This window comes from Podarcis tiliguerta, assembly GCF_965153285.1.
Source record: "Podarcis tiliguerta genome assembly, chromosome: 2".
NCBI lineage: Eukaryota > Metazoa > Chordata > Lepidosauria > Squamata > Lacertidae > Podarcis > Podarcis tiliguerta.
In genome coordinates this window covers 33,368,391-33,396,292 of record NC_139535.1, presented here as the reverse complement: position 1 = coordinate 33,396,292, position 27,902 = coordinate 33,368,391, and the positions used below count along the sequence as shown (strand labels likewise).

At 41.2% G+C, this 27,902-nt stretch overlaps 1 protein-coding gene across 8 annotated transcripts in view; it reads right to left on the bottom strand.

Moving 5' to 3' along the window:
* Nucleotides 1-27,902, bottom strand: part of ITPR1 (inositol 1,4,5-trisphosphate receptor type 1) — a 209,085-nt gene that overhangs the window by 50,370 nt on the left and 130,813 nt on the right. For 4 of the 8 annotated variants that reach the window (XM_083424530.1, XM_083424528.1, XM_083424532.1 and 1 more), the window contains 5 exons: nucleotides 22,132-22,167; nucleotides 20,282-20,329; nucleotides 15,464-15,596; nucleotides 10,764-10,954; nucleotides 768-948 (listed from right to left, as the gene is read on the bottom strand). In XM_083424530.1, the coding sequence (XP_083280656.1) occupies nucleotides 768-948; nucleotides 10,764-10,954; nucleotides 15,464-15,596; nucleotides 20,282-20,329; nucleotides 22,132-22,167 (589 nt within the window). The remainder of the gene's footprint in view (nucleotides 1-767; nucleotides 949-10,763; nucleotides 10,955-15,463; nucleotides 15,597-20,281; nucleotides 20,330-22,131; nucleotides 22,168-27,902) is intronic. The other 4 variants (XM_083424535.1, XM_083424534.1, XM_083424531.1 and 1 more) reach the window with 3 other exon arrangements.

The window sequence follows — 27,902 nt, the reverse complement described above, 5'->3', positions numbered from 1 at the left end:
CCTGTCATGCTCATGTCCATGCTATTCCCCCTGCCCAACCCTGAATGCTTGCATCTGGTGCCTAAGTACATGCTGCAGGGTCACTGATAATGCAAATAGGTTCTTCAGATATTGCAAACGAGACACTAGCAGCAGGGCGTTCTAACGAGTATTGAATTTTCAGTAGTGAGGGTAAATCCTGATTAAATAGGAGGTAATGCAAGAATATGTGCTGGCATTTTGATGCCAACTGACACCAACAAAACTCATATATGAGGGGCACCAACCCCACAACAGAACACCTGACCGTAGGCATGTAAAGTGCCCCTAGGAAGCAACCTTTTCTGTTTCTTCCAGTGTCATGTTATTGACAATAAACAGTATGTACTGATGCATCAGACATGTACGTTATAATGATTCCAAAGGAAAAGAGACGTTTGAGAGTGCAAGTGCCCATCTCAATCCCTCTCTTATTACAAATGGAGAATATGGGACGTCTGTTTTTAGCTACAGAATCCTAGACCTAGTGCACGCAGAGCAGAGTGTTAAAAACAAGGATTAAGCAACATGTCAAGCTACTCAAGCTGGCTGGCCCATTAATGCTAAAAATACCTGTCACCACTACAGCAACTGCCACATCCCAAATGGATGAAGGAGGAAAGCAGTGCCATGGTAGGGCTGAATTTTTAACTTCCATGTTGTGGACCAGAACCTCTGGATCAATAAAATACTTCACTGAAGGGTTTGATTTTCATAGTCTTCATTACACCACTGTAATGGAGCATTACCTCTTTTCCTGGCTGGTACATCTCTGTCCGAGTCATCATCTTTCTTTTTATTTCCTAAATCACTGGTGTTAACTGTGACTGTAGCCTTGATCTCTTGCTGAGCCACTTTCATGCGGTCGTAAAAAACTTTGAAGAATTTTTCCGACTTTTTATCTTCCGTTAGTCGGCAGAAGAATGAGTGCTACAGAAATAACAGAGATGCAGAACACCTTAAATGGTAAAATCCAATGGAACATAGATACCATGTAGTGAACCCCACAGTCACTGACTGAGCTTCTGTTAATGAAATAAAGCAAGTGAAGGCCCCAGAGCCAAATGCAGCTCTTAAAGAGTATCAAAATGCTCCCAACTGCAATATTCAGGGCAAGAAACGAGGGAATAAATGTTATGGAAATGGGGATTATTTGGAATATGCTTTGTAAGGGAGGTTTGGCCGCCACCTTTACCTCTCCTCAAAGTAATCCTCCTGTGAAACCAGCTGCTGGCCCCAGGGTCGTATGCTTATAATTGCTGGTGAAAGGGAGATATTCGAATCATGGAATACCGAGAAAACACTGCAGATCCTTCAAAGGATGTGAAATGTAAGTTTGGCTACAAAAGATTGCATTTTTAGTCACTTCTCAATACATCTGGGATTAGGGGATAGCACTTCTGGGCAGAGGGATTTTTTGTTTGTTTGTTTAGCACTTACCTTATAGAATTTGCCGGTTTGATATGATATACTACATATGATGCTTTCAGAAGGGACAGGGAATACTCTTTCAACCTGGCATGAATGCTGCTGATGCATGGGAAAGACTATTCTCTAGTCATAGTCAGACCTAACGTGAGTGTTTCACTTACATTTAGTGTTCATATCATTTCGATGTGGAGAAGTCAAATAAAGCACCATTTCCCCCAAAACTGTGTGGAATACAGATCAAAGACTGTGTGCATGGAGGAAGCTAGAGCAAGCAGCCAGGGACTACATCTGACAGCTATCTGATGAAACCAATATGCTGTTACGTAAATCAGGAACAAAGCTTAAAGCATGACTGCAGGATGAACTTGTAAGTGGGTCACCTTATGCGGAGTATTATGAAATTAGTTAGCATTCTGCAGTGGCTCATGTTGCAACAGCTTCTCCTACAGCAGACTGACACAAAGTCAGATTTATTGGAAAAGCAAATCGAAAAGAGGAGGATGGCAATACATCCTCTGAGATGCAGAGAACACAAGGCTGTCCCCGGCATGGTGCCCTTTAATCACTCTCCAGAGAAATTGTGTGGCAAGGTGACTTTGAAATATGGGTAACATCATTTCCCCTTACTTTATGGAAGTGTAGGCAGATAAGGCAGCTGTCACAAATACTATGTGAAGCTTCGGAAGAAGAGATTTTTGATACTAAGGACAAACAATTTATTGACTTGTTCTGCATGTGCACAGACTTCCCTGGGAATGCTGGACTAGGTGAATCTTAAGTGTGTGATGAGAAAGTCAATTCTCATATTCTTTAAACCAAAGGAGCAAAAGGAAGAGGATGCTGCAGCCATCTTCCTAAGACACATGGTCCTTTCCTGACATGCACCAATTAATTTCCAAAAATGCAGGGTAAAATCCTTAAGCTTGCCTGGAAGCCATACAGTCTCAACTATAAGTTTCTCCCGGACCCCAGATACATACATGATAAAGGGAGGATGAAGTAATGGAAGAACTCTGCACATGTTCAGAGGTACTTTCAGATGCTCTGCAGCTGAGTCAAGTTAAGCTCCGATACTATCAATAAGCCTCTATCAATGCAAGCACAGGCAGGCAGTAGTTGAAAGAAGCTGCCTTGAAACTGGTCCACAAATCTAATTCTAATTAGATAGACAGCAAATAAATTATATTAAATAATTTACTAGACAAGAAGAAATGTAAAACCTGATTAGGCTACCTACTTTATTACAAAGAATTCAAGGAGTGGAGCAACATAACAGGGTGCATTATGCAGCTGCAAAACACAGAATTTAACTGCTAGTAAAAAAGAGCTGCGTACACAACCAGCCTCAAAAGTATAATGAACATGTGTTTAAAATGTCCTGGACATTTCCAAGAAGAAGACCTTCCTCAAACAAGCCAGCTGGGTACAAATATTGAGCAAACATGAACCACAGCAAACTGCATGCTATTAATTTTATTTGCTCAGAGATTATGCCTCCTTTGTCCTTATTTGGATGTTGATTTGCTTCCAGTATGCTGAATCTGGCTAGATAAAGATTTTGAAATATGTCTCCAACATTTCATGGATGAAAATAGGGTCATTCTTAAGTATTTTTAACCCTAAAATTTTTAATTTCATACAAAATATTAAAACACTTATGTGCTTCCCTTTCCATTACACGGTGGTCACATATTATGTATTATTTCTGTAGCTGTGTTAACTTGTTTTGCAAACAGGTTGCCCTGCCTTGGCTTCTAAAGCTATACCAGCATGGTCAATAAACTGACCATAACAATTTAAAAACAAATAGATTGAAATGTTTAATCCCATAATGGATCTGGGTTAACTTGTTAGAGAACTACAACTCAAAACACAACTAGCAACAACCTATTTTCTGGAGAAAAAAATAATTATTTTATTTATTAAATTTATATACTGCCCTTCATCCAAAGATCTCAGGGCGGTTCACAGAATAAAATACAAGATAAAACACAAGTAAACAACTAAACCAAAACAAAGGTGCAATTGTTTAATTTAAAATAATGGATAGTGCACCATGTTTTATTTATTACTTATTTATTGCATTTATGTTCCACCTTTTTCTCCAAGGAGCTCAAGGTGGAGTGCATGGTTTGTTCAGTTCCAAGAAAACATTTTTTTGTGAGTCAGAACATCAGTTTGACTGTATTCTGCCTGAAATATTTAATCAGATGCTTTCTTTTGAATTGTCTTGAGTTAGCTTGCAGTAACTGGTTAACTGCATCTAGATGAAAAAACCAAAACACTGTGATAACAATATATAATTCATACTTTACGCATCCGAAAAAACTGCTTCAGTTTGGCATTTGTATCCGATTAAAAATTGTGGAAAATGCCCTACTACGACAAGTTATTTAAAGTGACTGAATAAATATTAGAAACTGCAACACATCGGTTCTGGAAATGACAGTTTATAGTCTTGCACAAGTCATTCTAGTGTTTCATGTCAGATTTTATCTGCCGAAAGAATATCGCCTTTTAGGAAACAGTGAAAGCCGTGGTGTATTTCACATACTATTGGCAGCTATATCTTTTCTCAGGTTTAAATATTGTTTCATTGCATTTCACACACAAAACTATATATCCTATAGGGCACTTCTGCTTACAGCTCACACTGGATGAAGATTATCCTAAAGTAGCAAATTCCACCTGGGTTAATTCCTTCACGCTGTATGCTAAGAGGCAATGTTGTGCTATTTTCTAGGCGTCAACAAGAACCAAAAGTTTGAAGCACCTTTGTCCTGTGAAGTGACTAAGAAACATGAGGATGGGCCTTTCCTGTGGTGGCTCCTTGCTTGTGGAATGCTCTTCCCAGGGAAACTCACCTGGAACCTTTGTGACATATCCTTAGGTGCCAGGCAAAAACATTCTTCTCCTCTCAGGCCTGTGGCTAATTATGCAGTCCATTACCTTTTAAACTGTATTGTTTTTGATTGTTACTATGCTATGTAAACTGCCCTATGATCCTGAGATGAAGGATGGTATGTAACAACAACAACAACAACTTGAAGGTAACCTTTTCTGGTTCTGGGATATTGAGGGGAGCACTAAGGTTGTGACTCTTGCCAGACTTAGGGTTTTCAACGTTTTCTTTAGCTATCCCCCAATAAAGAGTTATGAGCTAATGTAATCATATCTTCCTTCTATATATAGAAGGGAGATCAACTGTCCTGCCTCGTCCATGCATGAAAGGTCTGAGTACAGGCACCTCAATTCCTTTATTTTTCTAAAGAAGTACTGAACCATGGCATCAAACAAGTGGTTCTTTTTGCTTGCTTGCTTTTTAAAGGTTGCTAAACATCCCCCTGTTATCTTGCCAATTATTAATTAGGGTTGTCTCAGAAAAACAGTCAACAAGCAAAACTCTGGGAAACCCCTTGTAAGAAACCCCTGTGAGTTTCCCCAAGGCCTCAGCAGCAGCAGCAGCCACTCACCAGCCTTTTCCAATTCCAACTTGTTGAAAGTGCTTTCTAGACTTTTTGCTGAGGTCACGTATTCAGCCCACCTGCTGTTCTTTGTCACCTCACACTCACTTATGCCTACATTGCTACTGCCTCTCCTCCTTTTCCTCTTATTAACAAGGTCCTGACATGTCTCAACAGTGGGAAATCACAACTTCCCCATGTTTCCCTAAAGGCACTGTTTGGAGCCGCACATTTACTTCCTTTTATCTTGTTTCTGGTGCTGCATGAACCCTTCTACTTCCGAATGGTAAGTTCACCCTGGAACTTACTTGCCTTTTTCCTTCCTTCCTTCCTTCCTTCCTTCCTTCTTTCTTTTTAGAAAAAAAAAGAAGAAAATGTTTAATAGAAAACTGTACAGTCCCATATGCCAATGGTGACGGGGTATAACACTTGGGAGAACGAGTCAATGCCAGACATATGGCAAAGCCTGCTGCCATTGAAACTGCTTTTTGGAGGAACCGCTGATAATCAGATGGTATTTTGTTTCACAAGAACTATCACATGACGTGCAGAGGTCATGAGGCATGCTTCACAAACGATGGGCATCAGTAACTACACATGCAGCCCAAGCACACTTTGATTTCTAAACTGAATGTCTTTCTTCTGGTAGGACATTTGAGATAATGATTGTGACTGATTGCCACAGAATTTCAGAAAAGTCATAGTAATTCACATATTTGAATTCTTGCCTTTCATAGCTTTTCTCCCACCCTCCCCACTCCTGATGCCCTCCAGATGTTTCGGACTACAATTCCCATAATCCCCATCCAGCACATTAGGACTGTTGGAAATTGTAGTCCAAAGCATTTGCATGGCACCATTTTGAGGAAGGCTGCTCTGCACTCCATTTAACCAAGCAAACCTTCCTATAGACTTGTGTCTTTCCTAGTGCGCTATATATTTCATTTTTCATGCTTTTCCAGACTCAACCATCCTAGCTGCACTTTTTGGTCTAACTCAGAATATCTAAAATAATAATAATAATAATGGGGGGGGGAGGATATAACTGCTTGTTCCTTGATCCTTTTCTCTTTATTTGCTCACTTTATCACCCCTATTCTGCTTTGCATAACTGCCACAAGTGCACTTCTCATTATTAAATAGCATCCTGTTGCAGCTTATGACTTGAACAGATTTCATTTTGGTATCTGCTAATGCAAGCCATCTCCCTCTTCACCTTTATATCTTCCTATTCCTCCTCATATTTCATCAGTTCCCCCATCTGGCCATTCACCACTGTCCTGTTATTTACAATGCAAAGAAGCACAGTGTAATGGAACTCATTCACATTAATTAATCCTCTTATCTAGGTCCATCAAACTGCTGCTGTTGCTAAATAATAAACATTGGTGTCCAGTTATAAGTCAAGGGTTGCATCTTAGTTGGCTGAAGCCACAAATCTGCCCTCTCAAGATTCAGGGAAGTATTGAATAGCAGATCATATGCCTTGCTGATTGATGTCTTCATTCCAAAGCACACTAGAGAACCGTAGTTTAAAAGGTGGACACTCAGCCTGGACCTCTCTCTACCGCTGCAGGTTTGCTGAACTGGTAAAGCATATTCAACTGTTCAGGGGCCAAACTTTTTTTATATTAAAAAAACCTCCAACATTTCAGATGCAATGGACTAGTTAAAGGTAGCTTAAGGATTACTCTTGCATATATGTGGCGTATCAGGTTTTGCTCAGATCTTGAAGCGTGTGCATTTGCCATACACATGGGGAACATTATCATCCCAGTTAGCTGTTAACTAGGTCTGCCCTGCAGTTACAGCTATTTATACTGTAACACACACACACACACAGAGGAAACAGGAAAATTTGGATCAGGTGGTGTGGTTTTTGCTTGGACTTGATAATTAGAGGTTTGCTACTGCATAGGCTTTGCTTGTTGCAAGCCCATGTTGTAAGAGCAGTAGGATTTATCCACATTCCTTCATAAAGAGAACAGTAATGTGATTACAGAAACATTCATTAGGAATATTTCATGCATAGGGTTTCTCACGCTTGGTCATATGCATTTCCCTCCCCCCAAAATAAAAATAAAAAATGTCTTTCATGGTATTTTGCCCTTGAATAACTCACATGGAACATGCAATATGAATACTTTTCACATATAAGCATCCATAGGCTCTGCACCCACAGGCACAAAACCATACACAGGGAGGTAGAGGACAACAGGGGCGCAATCCTGCTTCTCTCCTGTACAGTCACTGTATATGCTTTTAGATTCAAGACAAATCAATGAAATGGGACCTTAGGTTCCCATTAAATTTTGAAGAAAATGCGCAGAGACAAATCATAAGAGGATCTGAAAAAGGATTAGCTTGGATAAAGGGTTTCTGTAAGGGGATGGGCATAACCTGGTCACATTAATCACTGCTAAGACCCTTTGGACATACATAGAACTTGTTTATCAAGATATGGGAGTCAGCCCTGTATGCTTTCCCTAAGATAAGTAAACCTTCATTGTTAACTGTCAAATATTAAATTCTATTTTCAAAGCCAACAAGGCACATCAAAGATGCACTTTTCTTGGCCTGAAACCATTTGCTGGCCAATGGTTTCTTAATATATACTTAATAATTGTTAAATACCCTTGCTCTTCTTCAAGTATCCCCAAAAAAGCAAGAAATGTTCTGGTGGCAGTCATCCTTCTCAGCCTAAAAAGGAAGCTCATTGGGGATTTCTGCTTTGTGCCTTAAGAGTTAATATAAGCTTACAATCTGGTTTTAAAATAACCAGAGAGTGTCATGGGGACATCACGTAGTCAGAGTATGAAGTTCTAATATGAATCAAACGCACAGTTCGGTTGTATTCCTGATGCTTCCCAAAAGGCCAATCATCAGAACTGGATGCATGACATTTTAACAAGAAACCTGATTAAGCAGACACTTTCAAAGGGACAAAATTGTTTAAGGATCGGCTTGGGTTGCTACTTGTCTTCCTTTGCAAGCAATAAAAGGGATGTCGGATGGGGCCATCTGTGACATTTGATTCCTGAAAAAGGTATTTCATTTGATGGTTCCTCAATAGGCACACCTAAAATCCTGATTGTCTCCAATTTAAAGGAGGCAGTTAACCAAACAGGAGAGATAGGGGGGGAAGGAAAGGACAAAAGGACTCTGAGACCTTAAAGCAACTGATTGGAGGCTGAATGTGTGCACTTTACAGTTCTGCTTCTGTTATGAGGATTAAACATCTAATAGAATGCAGCAGATGATTCTGGTTATGTGCAAGTTGTGGGGCTACCATTTCAATACTGCTTCAAAAAACAAAAACAAAAAACGGAGCCTCTGTGTTCATACATTTAAACACAGCTCCACACAAACACATACCCACACAAGTACATGAGCCTTTAAACCACGCAGCACTATCAATACAAGGCAGCACACATCCTACTTCCTTCCTGAATGAGGGAGTTTTATGTAGGTGTGAGAAACAAGGATGTTTTACAGGCTCCTGGAAGTGAGGAACCCTCAAAAAAATGGGGGGGGGGGAGAAAGTGAAAGAGAGGGGAATTATAGAAAAACCATAGCAACTAGTCAGTCCATCTTCCCACACCACCCACCAGCCACCAGCTTCATTTGCTGACGCACTTAAAAAAAAAAACCCAGCAGAAAAACTCAAGCTGTCTCTACCAGCCTGGGAAGGTGAGCAAGCCTTGAGAGCTCATTAAATTCCCTCCTCAGCTTCTCTTGTATGCCTGCAGCTAGTGAGCAAGTAGGATATAAATAGAAGTTATATAACATCTTTGTTGATTCCTGTGCTTACCAAAAAGTAGCATGACCTTGTTTTCAATAGCCTGCCTCTGCCTGCTTGTCAGGGACTTTAATCTTGTTAGGGATCATCTGAAAAGTCTGAATAAATGTTATATAGACTTTGCAGATAAGACAGGAATATCTGGGCCTTCATGTGTGACTGTAAACACACTATCTTCGGTATATGCCTTAGTTACAGATGAGAACCACCTAGTGTTCAAACGAACGGAGATAAGGCAATATTATCACTACAGCAGCAACGTTACCAAACTTTCAGAATGTGATTTCTAAGACACAGTACTGCATATAGAGGCATCTCTAGAATGGAGATACCATATCGGAGGAAGAGTGTGTGACTTCTCTAGGGGAAAAGAAGTTAGCTGACGGACTTCCAAGTGAAGGCACACACTCAGATAAAAAAGACCTAATAAAATAGACCAATGTGCATTAAAAAGAAAAAGAGCACACATACATTGTGCACAACGATGCAGCTCCATACATCCAAATGTTAGCAATGGTAGATAAGAGACAGGTGGCGTTTGTAGCAGCCCGCTCTGCCAGCACCCAAAAAAACCTCTTTGGGGATCAAAGTGCAAACATGGAGTGGATTGTCACACAAAGGCATTGTCAAACAATAAAGAGTTTTTGCTTTCGTGAAATCTGGGGCAGCCACATAAGAAGAGCCTATTATGCTATTTCCAAGAGATATTTTTTTTTAAAAAAAACTGTAATTAAGATGGGAGCTGGCTATGACAACATTTGTGAATAATATGCTAGTATTTTAATGCTCTCCAAAGTAACGATGAGTTCAAACCTGTGCATGCTGTGAAGTACAACACCGTGCAAAATGAAAAAAACTGCTGGAGCTATGTTGATCACACCAGCTCAAAATACTGCAGATTCAGCTACAAGTCTTCAAATTATATTAAGGGGGAAATCCTATAGCAAGATCTGCTGGGATCAGCGGCTTCAAGATGCAGCAGATCCTCTGGGCTCCGCCAACATTAAGTCTCTAACTCCAGCTCAGCCAAAGATACACTGCTGGAACTTGCTCATCATAGCTCAGAGTTCAGCTAAGGTTGGTGTGATTCCCCCCAAAAGGGGTGTTCCAGGGGTGTGGTCAGGGTGTGACTAGAAGAGGAGGATGTAAGCTGGATCCTAAACCTAGTCAATTTGATCACATGACCTGGCAACCCGGCACGGAACACTCTTTTTCACCAGTGTTAGATTGAGCAGTTGCTTGTCTACATTTTTACTACTAAAGAGAATGTTTGTGAGACTTTCTGCCCAAGGTGCCGAAATAACTTGGTCAACTTTTTGTCTCATGAACCTTGATTGGGATGCAGGGTTGCGGGGGGGGGGGGGATGGAGAAAGGTGCTGTTCTAACTCAGGGACCAAAATGTCTTGCATAAACCCTTGTACACAGAGAGAAATATACAGACATGACAGCAGATGTTGCAATATTTGCATGCCGAGACTGTTTAAGATATTCAGATTGCTCAGAGTTTGGGGCATAGATGTGAAAAACCCAGCCACTAAGGAAACTGCAGTCTTATGCAAATCAATATTGCTGAACATAGCCTAACTAGCAGAGTACAATCTATTTGATAAAGTTTCAAAATTCAGCATTTTTTTAAAAAAAATCCTGCTGCATGCGGTTGTGTTTTTTTTAAAGGGAACAGTTTATCAAAATTATGTTTGTCTAGAAATCTTTAGTAAGTTTTACACAATCAGTACTAACTCCCTCATGCTGCATTTTCAGGATTCCCCAGACCTGCATGGGAAGCTGCGGCTAAGAAAACCCTGTTAGATTTTTCCTTTGAGTACTAAATCTGGCTCTATTCTCATCTGCCACACCAGTATGGCTACCTCCCCAAATCCTCCAGCAGTGAACCTAGAGCAAAGAGTGGAAAGCAAAGTTATTGTACTTCAATATCAGCAGATTGACTAGAGCATGATGGATCCCACCTCTTTAAAATGCACTGGGCTCACCGACTTTCATGTTAAACCCACAAAGCTTATCAAAAGGAGTACACAAGCACTTTTCCTACCTGTATAATAGTGTTTCCACCTTCCAAAAGGGCAATAGCCAGAAGGATGCTTTCATGAAAAACTCTGTCACTGGTGGCATTCATGATGAGATCTATGACCAGATTGGATGCACCTTCCTTATCCAGGTGACACTGGACTTCTGACAAACTCATTTCACCTCGGTTTGCTGGGCTGGAACCAGACCCACCTCCTACAGAAAGGTAAGTCACACAGGTTGAGCAAAATGAAGCCTCTCATGAACCCAGCTTAATTATTTCTATCTGAAAACATTGGTCACTCACCTATAAAAATGAATGAATCGAAGTGTAACTGTGAACATATTCCATTTATTCACAGCTTTATTAACCATTAAAGTGTGAACAACATGCTTGCCTCTTAATAATACAAGCAGATGATGCTGTCATTAAGACTGATTGATTTATGTAAAGAGCATTCATACTCTCCCGCTCCTCAACAAACCCACGGCAGCTAACAGACGTTAAACCAGTCAGTTAACAGTACAGCAACAAACAATAAATGCAATTAAACAGCCATGACAAACAAAATCAACAGAGAATAAGAAGGAAAATACAACCACCATAAAAAAAACCTTTCCAAAAAACAGAGCAACTGTTTGTGGCCCGAAAACGTATCTAAAAAAAAGGGGGGCATATAAAGGACATTAAAGGAGACAAACAGTACATTTTATTTCTCTAATTACTTTCAGTTGTGAAGAAGTCACATGAATTCTTATATAAAATAAAATCACATAGGGGCTACTTCTAACATGTAATCTTGGTCTGGAGTAGGAACATAGGAAGCTGCTTTATACTGAATCAGACCATCATTGGTCCATGTAGCTCAGTACCTGTGGGTCCCCAGATGTTGTTGGACTACAACTCCCATCATCCCTGACCACTGGCTAGGAATGATGGGAGCTGTAGTCCAACAACATCTGGGGACCCACAGGTTGAGAAACACTAGTCTACACGGTTTGGCAGCGGCTCTCCTGGGTTTCAGGCAGGAATTCTCCAGTCCTATCTGGAGCTGCTGAGGAGTGAATCTGGGGCCCTCTGCCTACAAAGCGCATGCTCTACCTCTGAGCTACAGCCTCTCAATAACAGGAGATACCAAGCAAACATCGGGGAAAACTTTCTGACAGTGGATCCGTATAGATTTTTTGTATTTTAATGGGATTTTTTTGTTCACTGCCCTGTGAACCTTTGGATTGAAGGGCAGGATATAAATTTAACTGATCATCATTATCATCCATGTGTCAGAAACCTCTTTAAATAGCAAGGGCTTGGACCCTACGGCAAGTCATGTAAGGTTTGTGGAAAAGGCACCATCTTGTTAACAGTAGGCCATCAAGCCACCTCTGTTTCGAAAGCAGTACTAAGTCCTTCAAAATGCAAATAAAGGTTTTTAAAAAAACAAACAAACAAAAACCGTGTGAAATATGACGAAAGACAAGATGTTGGGAATGGACTTCTACATACAGATTTTGGGAACTGGCAAGAAATTGGTTTTATATATATATATATATATATGCAGGTTTTGGTGTCCTCGGGTGTCTTCCCGTGTAAAAGTTGGGGTGTCTAGGCGACGTTTCGACGAGGTCTCACTCGTCATCTTCAGGCTGGTGCTTTCGGCTTCTTGTTACTGGAACAGAGCAGGATCTCAGTGTTTGAGTTCCTATAAATACTGTTGAGGAGGTGTGGTGTATAGCCTCCAATGTTCTGGGCAGAGAGGAGGTTCCCAGGCTAGTGTGCCTTTTCTTCTTTTGTTCCTTAATTACTTGAGGGATATCTTGAGTGATTTCTTGAGTGATTTCCTGAATCCCACTTAGGTGGGTCATTAGGTGTGGATTAGTTGCTAAAGCCTTCGTGTCTTGAACTCTTGAACTTTGTGAAGAGTTTTTCTGAGAAGATGGCTGTACTGCACTTGGTTGTGCTCTGGCTTGGCTTCGTGTATAGGGGCGAGCTGTGGTTTTGTGGCCTGTGCCAGCCAGATCTGTGTAGGGATTGCAGGGGAGTGCAGCATCCGGAGGTGCCACCCTGGTTTGGCTACTGGATGGTGTCTGTAGTTTATCTGTGGAGAGGGTCTGGGTTTGGGTCTGGTGTGGTTGATTGGTGATGGCGTTCTGTGTGCCTCTGGATCTGGTGTCAGATTTTGTGGGGAGGGCTAGTTTCCAGATGTCTGGCAAGCGGGATGTGTCGTCACGCTTGTTCATGTTGTGAGGGTGTTTCTCTATCTCGATGGCTTCCATGATTATTCTCTTGTGGTGATGTTCCATGTTAAAGAGCAATTTGGAATCTGCAAAATTAATTTCGTGTCCTGTTTCTTTCATGTGTTGGAAAAGAGAGGAAGTTTTTTCTTTTTTTTTTGACGGCATTCTTGTGTTCTGCGATACGTGCATTTATTCGTCTGTTTGTTTGTCCAATGTACGTGGCTGGGCAGACTTTGCAGGGTATTTCATAGACCCCTTGGTTTTCCAACTGAATTTTATCCTTGGGGTTTCTGAGGATATTGGCTATTTTTTGGTTGGTGCAAAAGGCTGTTTTGATATTGTGTTTATGGAGGATTTTGCTAATTTTATCTGTAGTGCCCTTGATATAAGGAAGGAGGGCTATGCCATTGTTTTCTTCTGTGTCTTGGTTTTTGGGGGGTGTTTCTTTTTGGATTAGCTTCGTAACCCTGTTTTGCTGGTATCCATTGGCAATTAACACATTTGAGAGATTCTGTAACTCAGTTGTCAAGTGGTCTTCGTCAGCCAGGCGTTTGGTTCTGGAGATGAGAGTCTTGGCTACGGAGTTTATTTGTGCAGGGTGGTGGTGTGATTGTGCATGTAAGTAGCGGTTGGTGTGTGTTTTTTTCCGGTAGATAGTGTGTCCTAGGGAGCCATCAGGTTTTTTGTAGATTAGGACGTCAAGGAAGGGAAGTTGGTTGTTGGCTTCTATTTCCATAGTGAATTGTATTTTGGGGTGTAGGCTGTTGAGATGTGTGAGGAAGCTATCCAGTTTTTCCTTACCGTGTGGCCAAATTACAAAGGTGTCGTCAACATATCTGAGCCAAAGTTTGGGTTTGTGTTCTGACTTGTCTAAAGCATTGGTTTCAAAGTGTTCCATGTACAGGTTAGCGATGACCGGTGAGAGGGGTGATCCCATAGGTGCTCCTTCTATCTGTTTGTATCTTTGTCCATTGTGGATGAAGTACGTGTTGGTTAGGCAGTGGTTGGTCAGGTCCAAGATGTATTCGGGGGGATTGTATTTGTTTTGAATGGCTGTCAAGGCTTCATTAATGGGCACTTGTGTGAAGAGAGATACAACATCGAAGCTCACAAGTAGGTCATTGGGTTGTAGGTTTTGCTTCTTTATTGTTTCTATTAGCAAAATCCTCCATAAACACAATATCAAAACAGCCTTTTGCACCAACCAAAAAATAGCCAATATCCTCAGAAACCCCAAGGATAAAATTCAGTTGGAAAACCAAGGGGTCTATGAAATACCCTGCAAAGTCTGCCCAGCCACGTACATTGGACAAACAAACAGACGAATAAATGCACGTATCGCAGAACACAAGAATGCCGTCAAAAAAGAAGAAAAAACTTCCTCTCTTTTCCAACACATGAAAGAAACAGGACACGAAATTAATTTTGCAGATTCCAAATTGCTCTTTAACATGGAACATCACCACAAGAGAATAATCATGGAAGCCATCGAGATAGAGAAACACCCTCACAACATGAACAAGCGTGACGACACATCCCGCTTGCCAGACATCTGGAAACTAGCCCTCCCCACAAAATCTGACACCAGATCCAGAGGCACACAGAACGCCATCACCAATCAACCACACCAGACCCAAACCCAGACCCTCTCCACAGATAAACTACAGACACCATCCAGTAGCCAAACCAGGGTGGCACCTCCGGATGCTGCACTCCCCTGCAATCCCTACACAGATCTGGCTGGCACAGGCCACAAAACCACAGCTCGCCCCTATACACGAAGCCAAGCCAGAGCACAACCAAGTGCAGTACAGCCATCTTCTCAGAAAAACTCTTCACAAAGTTCAAGAGTTCAAGACACGAAGGCTTTAGCAACTAATCCACACCTAATGACCCACCTAAGTGGGATTCAGGAAATCACTCAAGAAATCACTCAAGATATCCCTCAAGTAATTAAGGAACAAAAGAAGAAAAGGCACACTAGCCTGGGAACCTCCTCTCTGCCCAGAACATTGGAGGCTATACACCACACCTCCTCAACAGTATTTATAGGAACTCAAACACTGAGATCCTGCTCTGTTCCAGTAACAAGAAGCCGAAAGCACCAGCCTGAAGATGACGAGTGAGACCTCGTCGAAACGTCGCCTAGACACCCCAACTTTTACACGGGAAGACACCCGAGGACACCAAAACCTGCATTCCTGTACCCGTGAAAATCTACGAAAGCATATATATATATATATATATATATATATATATATATAATTGAAAAGTCTAGAAATGGAAGGATGGAGAAGGCAATTAGTGGATTAATTTTCAACTTTTTAAGGAACTGCAGTAATTCTCTTCTGTAAATGACAATGTGAAAAAAATACCTGCTGACAACCTGCCAAAGCTATTAAATAACTGATTTGTTATTCAGAGACAGAACGTTCAACATGGCAGGCTAGAGTCACACAAAATTCATAATTAGCACAGCGAACATCCTACCTCCTCCCCCAGCTTTGCCAGGACCTCCAGGAGACAAAGGCCCATTGCCAAAGCTGGTCAGGCTCTCTCTTCTTCCTGTGCTTCTGACGTTGCCATAGTAACGGTTGACCAAAACCTGTCTGAGTGCCTCACCCTTAATTCAAACAAGATATTAAATTAAAGAACAACAACATGTAGACAAATTATGAGTGTAGCAGGGTTGCAGGACTCAACAGGACTAGCAAAAGTTATTTTTAGTACAATTATACAGCAAGACGACAACAGCAATGGGGCTGAGAAAGAGAGAGAATGTTATTAAGGGATTAAAATATTATAATAATTAAAAAACACTGTTGCCAGATATATACTCCTTCACTTAAAAAATCTGTCTCCATAAGTTGAGATAAATATTATGAAATAGTAACAAAAAGATGCTATTTCCAGAATTTATCCTGACCTTTTCTAACTAATACCAGTTATTATTTATTCATTAAGTGTTATGAAAGCATATTTTGAAAGGCAACATTCTTCTTTAATTTCAGACTTGATACAAATTTATTTGCTACTATGTAACAAGTGTCATTACCTACAAAGTATTTTGAATATGATCACTACACTTAGAATAAAGCTATTGTGGTTCAGGTTATCCCTGATTTGTTACATTCATAGATTTTAAGGCCTATTACCTCTTTAAATCAGACAGCTAGTCCCCCTACTATAAACACACTCTATGAGCACTGACCTCTTAGTCACCAAGATGTAAGGCCCCACATGGTGGGTAGGATATCTAGGTCATTTGAACAGATACATCACACAACAGGAGAAAGAACCTATAGCCCCCTTCATCTCCTCCCACACACCTCACAACATTGGAAACAGTTACTAATTTATCTGCCAGCAAATTATGGGAATAAGTGGCTGTGAATCTTCACTGTAGACTGGATGACTTTAGATAGCAAAATTCTCACCAACTGTCCAAGAAAACAAAAGGTGATATGTTGAAAACAAAAAGATGCCCAACTCCTCAAAGAATGAATCCAATACCAGATCTAGGTATGGTCTTTGTATCTCAGCCTTTTTTGGTCATGATGGTTTAGAGAGGAGTGCAGATGTTCATATACAGCAGGGACGTCCAACTCCCAAGAGACTGTGATCTACTCACAGAATGAAAAACTGGCAATGACCTTTTTTTAGGGAGGTTGGTCGGAATTGTCAACCTTTTTTTAGGGGTCAGGGCAGCAACAAAAATAGATAGACAAGAAGTCATCCCGCCAGCGGAAACTTCTTCTGCCACTCTTGAAATCGTGCACGCATAAAGGAAAGAGGGAGGACGCAAGGCCAAATGGGAAAATGAGCCCAGGATCAACATCCCTGATATACAGGATTTGTGCTTTCCTGATATAGATTACAGCAATGGGCCTCTACTTGGGGCCTGACCTTGGAAAAAGGTTTGGAGGCTACAGCTGTGGCAGAATCCAGTGGCTCAGTTTCTGAGCACAGTGACTAAAGGACAACACATCATTACAGTTCAGAGAGCACTGCACTAATCTGTACCCAATTCAAGGTACAGATACTTGTGTGGTGATTTGGCGGGCCTACCATATGCTCCAACCAGTAGGTGCCAGTCAGGAGGAGAGGCCTTTCTCTCACTACAGCTGCCAGTATGAACACAAGAGAGGACTTTCCCCATGACAGTGTCCTCTTCTCTGAAACTCCCTCCTGGGGAAATCTGGCACTCCCTTCCCTGGCTTCTTTTTTTTGGTGGGGGCGGGGACAGGGAGGGATATTCTGCTCTTTAACTTGTTTGTCTCCATCTCCTTGCCTAAATGAACCATTGGTGCTGCCATACACACATAATTGGCACTTTTTAGCTCCTCTCCAGTAAGTTGTTGTAGGGCTGGGTGAAGATTTGAGAAGCCAAAAGTCACAATAGATCAGTAATAGGCATTGTACATTAGTTGCCCTTTGATGAACCACCTTGAGAGCTCTCCAGATGTTTGCAAAACATTATTTGCGGCCCATTTCAAGATAATTCATGTAATGAAGTGTGTGTTTTTTAATAAAAATATCCCTCTTAAGCACTCCCTCATAGCAAGAGATATCCTGCACTTGGGACTTGTTCAATGAAGCATATTTAAATGGTATCATTGGCTTTGGGACTTCCTAGTACTTTTCCCATCCACAAACCTGGATGGATTAAGCCCAGAGAGACCCACACCTGCTTCTGAAAGTGACTATGCTCATCATAATGGAGTGGCCGTAAGCTTTTAAGTAGGCACTAGATGGCTCCCAGACTGGCAGTTCTCCGTGTTAGTAATCATTGTTCTTCACTCAACTGAATTCACCTGTGAAAAACTAATGAAGCAAAAGGATATATTTAATAAGTGGAATTGAAAAGGAAATGACCCGTTTAGTTTGAACGCTTCCTTACTCTTTACTTCCAGGAGAATTGCACCCTAAGTTGCAGATTCTCACTCCTCTCCCTAGATAGCCTTAAGCAACGAGTTATGGAAATGTCCTTATTCGTTACACTAGCATTCGTTTGACAGCTGCAACGAGGTGGTTCATTCTTCTAACATACCTCCATGTTAAAGGTAAATGGGTTATAAACTGGCTAGAAAAATCCTGACATAGGGCAGTTTGTCAGAATCTAAAAACAACCGGGTTTCTACTGGAGACAGAAAAACAATAATTTTCTATAAACAGAATAAACTTCATGGCTTAAATATTTTCATATTTTTCCATGTAGTAGAAAATAGATGCACTGGCATTTTGGCCACCTTTAGAACAAACACAGAAGTCCAACTTATACACTTACTTACCTGACTAGGGACATTGTTCTGTGGTGGAGGAAACTGGCTTATTCAGATTCAGATCATTGGTCCACCCGGCTCATTACTGTCTGCCAGGGACTGAACCTGGAGCCTTTTGCATGCAAAGCATGTGCTCTGTCGCTGAGGTACAACAGTGCCTCGTAGACATGGTAAGGAAAAGAACACAATCCGTTCCTTCCACCATGGAACAATGATCTGCGACACAGTGAGTGAGCCAGTCCAGAGACTCAAATGTATTTTAAGCATCTCATTTTTAATGAGACCAAACTCCACCTTTCTCTCTAGAGTTATTTCAGCCACAAAAAAACACATTGTGGAACATGTTCCACCAAAATATTCTGTTAAGTACCCACTATCTGCATTTTCCAGAAACAACTAAATATATTTTTGTTCTGTCACGCTTTCCTAGCTACAGAAACATCTATTTTGTATGGTTTCTGTCTTGTTTTAAATATATTTTTTGTGCTTTAACTGCTTTTAATAATTTTTAGTGCAAATTGCCTTTAGATGGTTGTTTAGAAGATTATTAATAAATCAATGATATTTAGTGGTGGTGGTGGTGGTGGTGGTGGTAGTGGTGGTGGAAGAAGAAGAAGAAGAAGAAGAAGAAGAAGAAGAAGAAGTAGTAGTTCAGCATCACAATGAAGCATTAATGACAATACAGACCTCACAAAAACCCAGTTCAAACAATCATGGGGTGAGTTAATTAGAAGGAGACAACAAAATCTGCATAGCTGTCTATGTTGACATCAATCCTGCACAGTTTGCAAGGCTGGAAGCAAAGCACATACAACAGACCCAGGCAAGTTTAATAGGCATCCAATTATATTGTATTTCCTCCCCCTAGGAGAAAATTGATTTATGTTAATGAAGTGCTAGAGCTGAGTTTTATATTCTTATTTCTACAATATTTACTACCAGTTGCCGTTAACAACTGGCCCACAGAAGTCTTTCTCAGTTCCTGTAGGCCCCCTCCATCTGTCTTGGCTGAAGTTCAGGTTGCAGTATGCGGTTTTTGTTCAGGGTGTGCGCAGCACCCACAATAGTTCCTCCTGTTTGAAAATGTGCCCACGGGGCCTAAAATATTGGCAAAAGCTGATCTACAGTATATGGAACAGTAGTATTGATCCTCAAGCCCAGTAGGAAAAAGAAGGCATGCCTCTTCATAATATTAGTATGGGGCACCTGTGCTACTTCCAGTAAAGGAAGAAATAACATTGCTAAAATCATGCATTGAAATAGGCAGACAGTAGGCTACTGGAAAAAACACAAATAATTTTGTGTATTCTGCTGCTATATTTCAGCATTGGCTGCAAGAGTTTTCCAACTGATTATGTTAAAATAAATCCTGAGCTTTAGGACTATGGGTTGGTCAAGTGAAGACACCTCTGTTTCTAATAGTCTATGCAGCAGAATACTGCAATATTACAGGACCCCTAGAGAGATAAGCCCTCTAAATTACAGCTTTAGAAGAATTTGTGGGACATGGTTTAACTACAAGTGGGGAGAGGAGCACACAAGGTGATATTAATGGGTTTCATTAATGCTGTAACCTTCCCCCCAAAACTGAAGCCCTGCATCTATGGTACAGAACACATTATATAAGGAAAGAGACATTGCACCAATGTTTTTTCCCTGAAAGCAAGTCCTAATTTCTAAAACACTTACTACCAGTTGTCACTGCATCTACATCTATATTAACTTAATTTACAATGTCATATGTCACAAGTCAGGTGACACCATTAAAAATAAATAAAAGAACACACCCACACATTCTCTAACATCCGAAAGCCTCCAGAATCTAATCTGGACCTATCAAATAGCATTTGTCATCTTTGTTCAATAATATTTTTGAAATTTGCAACAGCAACAAACAGATGGATCCTTCAGCTACTTCCACATTTTCTTTATGCTATTTAAAAAGTGAGAAAAGGGAACAAAGAAAGCCCAGGTGTAATTAGCACCCAACATATTAAACCTAAACACCACCATAGAATATACGTACCCTTTTATGATCTTCAAGCTGTCTTTGTGGTAGACTTTGATCAAGCTCCTGGCGAGTATGCAAAAATTCTGTTTTAAAGTCTGATACTAAAGAGACACTAAATAAATTTAGCACCAATAACTAACTAGTTGCTGCAATGAATTTGTTCAACATTCATCTAGCCTTGATAGCACTGGCTCTAACATTCTTTCTCTACCTAACCATAATGAATGAAGAGAAAAAGAAATTGCCAATGGTTGCCTCTATGCAATATACAGACACGTCACAGTTTAATGTGCAGTTATTCTGGACACAATTCACTCCAAATATCTGTTTCAAAAAAATGGAATTTAAGAAAAAGTGCTTCATTTCTGGTTGATGTAAACTAGAAATGTTAACTTTAAAAGAAGGGCCAACACTACAAGTAGATCTTTTATTGCCAGTCTTCATTATTAGTTTTTAAAGAAATGTTTTGGAAATTTGGTCTGGTTTGTATATAAGATAAACTATGGTTTAGTGTTTCATGCAGAAGCCATAGTGAGTTGTGGCTTTAAGACATTCCCCTTCTCCTCCCTCTAGCACAGGCCTGAGGAGAAAACACAAAGTATCCACTTCTGATTTTAAACCAATCACAGTTGTGTGCTATGTCTGAATTCTGGGAACTCTGGTTAGTTTAAAAGCAACAGATTTTAATTTCCTCTCGTCTGTGAGAAGAGGAAGAAAGGGGTGCATATAAGTGATTGTGGCTCCAAGCACAATGAGCCAGTGACCTGGGTGGTGATTTTGTAATAGCAGGAATGATGACAAGATAATAATCTGGGATTTAAATTGGCCACAATTTCATTGATTACAGATGTAGTAGACTTTGGAATAGGCACTGAGTGTGTATCCTAAATCAACCAACCCACTTGCTGATTGATTACTCCTTCAGGGTTGATGGGGGATTCAAGGATCTCCCCATGACGCAGATCAAATGAGGCAATCCCACCAGGGCGCCAGTAGGGTGTTCTTTGGCCCAACGGCCCCCATCTGGAACACTGGACAGAACCTTCCCTCTGGATCCTTTACTGGGGTACCCTGAATTAAGTAGACCCACTGAAATCAATTGACCAAAATCTACTGTATGACTAATACTGGATATCACCCCAAAACAAAAGTAAAAAGTCTGCAAGTAACATGCAAAGTACTCTCTCTGATAAAACGTTCACACATGACAGTCACCAACGTTTACGCATACAAAACACTGAACCACACTTTCCCAATACATGCATGTTCCTTATGTTACTGAGTCATCCTGTAAGAAAAGGTCGGTAAATCTGTTTAAAGTACAAGTAGCTTATTTTCAAGCAGGATTACACGGCCTAATGGGCATCATGTTCCGCTTCAAAAGCCTCATGAAAAGTAGTATAAAAGTTCAAAAGGTAAATAATAAAAACAGAAACACATAGCTCAAGGGCAATCTACTGTAAATGGAGATCCAAGTACAGGCTTCTCTTGCTACACCAAGGTGATAGGTATTTTGAATTTCAAGAGACTAAGTACATTGCAGTTATATTTAAATATTCCAACTTTTGTTCAATATTTCTTTGATAGTAAGATGTAGTTAGGCATCTATCAGAATTAATAGACATAGCCCTTTGCTATTTTGTTTTTCCATTTCTCTCTCTCTCTTTTTTAGTGAAGCAGGATGAATTCGTCCACTTAGCACTATAATCCAAGCAGCTGGAATACATGCAGAGAACACTGGCTAAACTTCACTGATCTGAACGGAACTGGAACCACCAAAAAGACAGACAGACATCCAACCACAGCTACTTTAAAAACCACCAATATTTGTATGTTTTACAAATATAGGTGAGCGAGTGACAGACCTCTATGGAGCTTTCCATTTCTGGTGACTGTGGCAGCTAGTTAAAAGCAAAATTGTAAAAAGAAAATTCATTAGTCATCAATCTTTCCCGTAAACCAATGATTGGCACATGGAGATATTGACTTTTTTTTTACAAGACAAAATACTAATTTGACAACAGTACAGAATCCTGTCCCCCATCCAAAAAAATAAAAAAGGTCCTTGGAAAAATAGGCATATGCCTAAAGTACATGGTCATTAGCACAATGTCCACATGCATATCTTGCTCACAAAAGCCAATCCCAGTCGTATACACATCAATATGCTAGGGATGTAGTGTTAAATATCTGTTCCCAGTTCATACAGTTCCCTTTTATTAATTTAATTACAGTGGACTTCTCACCTCCAGTCCAAAATAATGGAAGAAAAAACGTTCAAGACATACACAAGCAGGAATGCCATGTCCAAGAATACACAATTAAATTCTAACCTTTTCCAATACCAAACCTTCCTCTTCCACAATATATGTGGTACAGATTTGCTATGAGCAGCAGCAAAACAGAATGTCTGCATAGCTGATCAGTAATGCTTTCAGCATTTAAATGTTTAAAAAATGACTAAGGAACATATTCAAACTTTAAATGACTATACCAAAATCCATTAAAAACATGAACATCTATTGCAAACCAATACCGCATGCACAAGGAAACACCTAGATAACACAAGTAAACTGAAGGCAAACAACACCACACAGACATACCAAGCACTGGACTATAACCTGTAATAGCAGCAGTAGTAGAAGTAATAATGATGATGATGATGACTTGGAATTCGGTCATGTTACATGAAAAAGGGATGCTTCTCATAATATGTTTAAATATATGGAACGGCAAGATTCGGGTCTATTTCTGAAAATACGTGTAAACTAAAGTATTGCCAAAGAACGTTATGAGCGGCTAACTCCCAGACAATCTTGTACAATGCCCAACTATTTCTGGAGTGGTCTCTTTTCCTGAACTAGTTCCAAGAAGATGGATGCTTGTTTTTCAGGAGACATTGTAAACCCTTAAATGAGAAGCAGCTGTAGGAGCTTATCCTCCTTCACCTAACATCTAGCTCAGGGGTCAGCAACCTTTTTCAGCCATGGGCCAGTCCACCATCCCTCAGAACTTGTGGGGGACCGGACTATATTTTGGAAAAAAATATGCCCCATAAATAACCCAGAGATGCATTTTAAATAAAAGGACACATTCCACTCATGTAAAAACACGCTGATTCCCGGGCCATCCATGGGCTGGATTGAAAAGGCGATTGGGCCGCATCCGGCCCACAGGCCTTAGGTTGCCTACCCCTGATCTAGCTCATTCTGGTATATCTATTGTCTTTTCAGATCATACTGGAAGTTTTAAACAAAATAGTTTTCTTCCGGTCCAAAGTGTATAAAAATGTTAAATAGCTTGCCTACAACTCCACGGCCCATTCACTCCAATACTACCACCTTTTAACAACAGGATTGCAAGGTACAAGCTGTTAAAAACGAGTTCCATTCCCCAAAAATGTAATTCTGAAAGCATTTCCCTGCTGTTTTGCTATACTGTTGTTAAGTAAAGGGGGACTTTTCTTGGCCAACTATTTACATATTATCAAAGATTTAGCAAAGTAAAGTTACTGTAATGGTTAAGCATATATATATATATTGCTGAAACAACAAATCTCAAGAGAGAATTTAGACATTATAGATTAGAAATTAATGAATGCTAGGGTCTTAGTTATTTGTGATAGGAAAGGAGAATGCAAGCTGCAAAGGCTTAGTAAAGAGAAAACCTGTTAACATGAGAAAAGGTGTTGATGGGCCACTGAGGAGAGGAATCCTTCAGCCTGGGGGATAAGATGTTACCAAGGTGACGGGGTGTGTGTTTGAGGGGACAGGAAAAAGAGGTTTCAAGCAAGGGTAGCTTGGAGGAAGAAGCAGGAAGAGGGGCAGGGAGCCATCTTGGAGAGAGAAGCAGTAGGATGCCTGTGTTGCTGCCTCTTGAACAGGCCATGCATTTGGTAATCACTATGCAAAGTGCTTTCAAGCCCTATGATTTGTGTTTGGAAACCCTTCAGCCGAGCCCCACCCTTAATTGCCTGCCCTGGGGGTAAGGGGAGGCAGATATGTAGAGGATATGGCTTGGCAAGAAGAGCCTTGTGGGTCAAAGGCCATGCAAGCCATATTTGGCTTATGGGGGGGGGCAGTTTCCCCATCCTTGCTGTATGACAAGCATAAACGGTTTAGGTGGAAATGATTTGGATTTTTGGGGTGAGTGCGTAAGCGAGTTGGGGAGCATGCCATATAAAAACTGAGCAGTCTTCACTGTTCTTAAAACCATTTAAAAGCCCCCACATCCTAGCTAGCAGAAACATTAGGCCAAACACAAGGATTTAAAAGCACTTTAAGGCTAATTAAGATTCATTGGCCACATTGTACAGTTAAAAAAGTGTAAAGGTAAAGGTACCCCTGCCCATACGGGCCAGTCTTGACAGACTCTGGAGTTGTGCGCTCATCTCACTCTATAGGCCGGGAGCCAGCGCTGTCCGCAGACACTTCTGGGTCACGTGGCCAGCGTGACGATGCTGCTCTGGCGAGCCAGAGCTGCACACAGAAACGCCGTTTACCTTCCCGCTAGTAAGCGGTCCCTATTTATCTACTTGCACCCAAGGGTGCTTTCGAACTGCTAGGTTGGAAGGTGCTGGGACCGAGCAACGGGAGCGCACCCCGCCGCGGGGATTCGAACCGCCGACCATGCGATCGGCAAGCCCTAGGCACTGAGGTTTAACCCACAGCGCCACCCGCTGTGTACCCGCCCCCAATTTAATTGGTTCCTCCAGGTCAAGAGCTCAAGAAATGTTACCTCCGGTTTTGCAGGTAACGAATGGACCTGTGAAATTGGAGAATAATGTTTGGCCCACCTTTAGTTTGAACCAGTGTGGCCCAATCTGATGGCCTTCACATGTTTTGGACAGCAGCCCCAGTTAACCCAGCCAAGTTGTAGTCTAAAAAAATATATGGAGGGGACTTTGGTAGTGAGAGAAGGCTGGTTTAAACTATGGTTCCTTGGAATATGCTAGCTTCAGAAATGACAAACTTATTTCTGCTTGTTTCAAAGAACCATAGTTTAAACTAAGCACAGTTTATCCTTTCTGGGCATAATGCTACTTATTTCCTCTTCTGGGATGCATCAGAAAAGAGGGAATGGGAGCACTGAAGCTTGAGACAGAAGCAGTCTTGTTAGTGTAGCACTGAAATATGGTTTCAGTCATTAAAATATATTTCATACTTTCAAAGAATGTACCAGTGCATTTTGGGGGGACTTGACTATACAGGTACAAAATAATTACAAGTCCACTTCATTACTCTTCAGTTTAAGTGACCATTAAAATGAGAACAGAACGTTTTCAAGGAGACATAACCTGAATAGTACACCTGGAGCTATTCTTATCCCTATTTGTGGCTTAGGGCAGTTTCCTTAAAGTACTTTTAGTCAGCAAAATTACAAGTTTAACTGTGTCCCAAAATTTCAGCATTCCTATTTCCAATGCATATTTTTTCCTAAACAAATTCTAAAGTGACATGCAAAGCGTAAAAACAGATTAAAAGCAAATATGCAAAAACATGAATTGAAAAATTTCACACACGCACGCACATACATACTTTGTCTTTGGGGTCTAATATAGTATGTTGTTCCCCAGATTATTTATTTGTACATGCTTGTATCCAAAAATACTGATCTGCTTGCGCAATGAAGCTTCCCACTCCTCTCCTCTGCAGCCCCACACCCATCAAAATGTGTTCCAGCAACTTGGGAGACATTCCAGAGCAAATTTTGGAGAGGAAAGTCCTTATGTGACAAAACTCTGTTCACACAGAGTTGCACATGTGTGTGTGTTACTTCCCTCTTCCCTCCATGCAGGGAGGAACTTAAAACGAAAACCTTCCCTGAGTCGGTAACAAGTCAAGGCAATGCTGGCAAGGTTAGTTACATTAGTGGACTGACCCCTCCCCTCCAACAGCAATCTACAGCGGGGTAGGCAACCTAAGGCCCATGGGCCACAAGCAGCCCACGGGTGTCATTTATCCGGCCCACGAGTGGCCCCCGAACCAAATCGCCTGCTTGGTAAGTCCTCGCGCACTGCACTAAACCAGCACAGTGCGGCAGGGGGACTTGCTTCCACGGCACTGGAAATCGCGTCTGTGCAGACACAGACACTGGAAATCGGGGGGGGGGGGGCGCTCACACACACACGCAATCCAGCCCACAGAGGGATCTCCGCTGGAATGAACCGGCCCAGGTGAGGTACACCTTGCTGACCCCTGATCCACAGCTTCTATGTAGGAGAGGAGAGGAGAGGAGAGGAGAGGAGAGGCATGAAACACTTGGCTGAAAACACTCAATATTATGACTAGTCTTGAAATGCTTCTCTTTCCCCCTTTCTCGTTCCACACCCTACTGGAGCTGCTGCCCTTTCTTCTGGCAAGATACCCAACAGTTATAAAACAGTGGCCATGGGAAAAACTTCATTTGTTGAATGCGTGCCTGGCATGCAGCCGAAAAGGCAAAGGCTCAAAAATACTCCCTTTATCCTATCAGTTGTCTTTGATAATAAATGCAAATTTGCTTATGATGTACGCATGAAAATATATGCGGGGATGGGGGAGCTCCCTTTAAATACAATCACTTAAGCATAATGAGACGCTTAGTAATCTGGACCAAAGTCTTTTATAGACGAGCAAATTCTCCAGCACAGGGCTGGTTATAAAATATTCCCTCTTTCTTTCTGCATGCAAACCCCCCACCACCACCTCTCTTGCTTTTACAGCACTATTATAGCTTTGGGCACAGTTCCCTGTATGCTTCCTTGAAGCTGTATTAGCATTTTAATGTTGCTGCTTTTTTCTTTTTCTTTTTTTTAAAAAAGAAATGCTTTAGCAACCACACAGACTGCAATATCTGCCAGCATAGTCTGGGATACTGACAGCCAGAGTCTGGGCTGAACTAACAGTAAACAGCTCCACCACATTTTATTGGCAATTACTGCTGAAGGTCACACATCAGCAGCAAGCCTAAATTCCAGGAAGGAAAAAAAAAAAGATGCCTGTTATGTAACTGCTGCTTGGCTGTTGGCAGGTGCCCAACTGAGCAGTTCACTGCAATGTAGGAGGGAGGGAGAGAGAAGAGAGAGAGAGAAGGCAAGTAGGACATCTCTCTGCTCCATTCAGCATCACCAGAATGCCCCCTTCAGGCAAAGTTTAATAGTTTCAGAAGAGAGATCAGTTCTTCTAAACGCTATCTCACTCCAGCATTCCATTTGATTCCTTCTGCTTTACAACTTTCTTTATCAAGGCCATTAAGATTTTCAATTACTCTTCCTCCTCCTTTTTAAAAAAAGGGATAAAGCTTATTTAATATATCCAGTCGCTACTGAAGGAACAACACACCTCCAAGATCAATTAAAGGTAAAGGTACCTCTGACCATTAGGTCCAGTCGTGGCCGACTCTAGGGTTGCGGCGCTCATCTCGCTTTATTGGCCGAGGGAGCCGGCGTACAGCTTCCGGGTCATGTGGCCAGCATGACTAAGCCGCTTCTGGCAAACCAGAGCAGCGCACGGAAACGCCGTTTACCTTCCCGCCAGAGCGGTACCTATTTCTCTACTTGCACTTTGACGTGCTTTCGAACTGCTAGGTTGGCAGGAGCTAATTAATTGGCAGGGCACTTAATCCATTTATGTAACCAGCAGAAATACAAAACTAA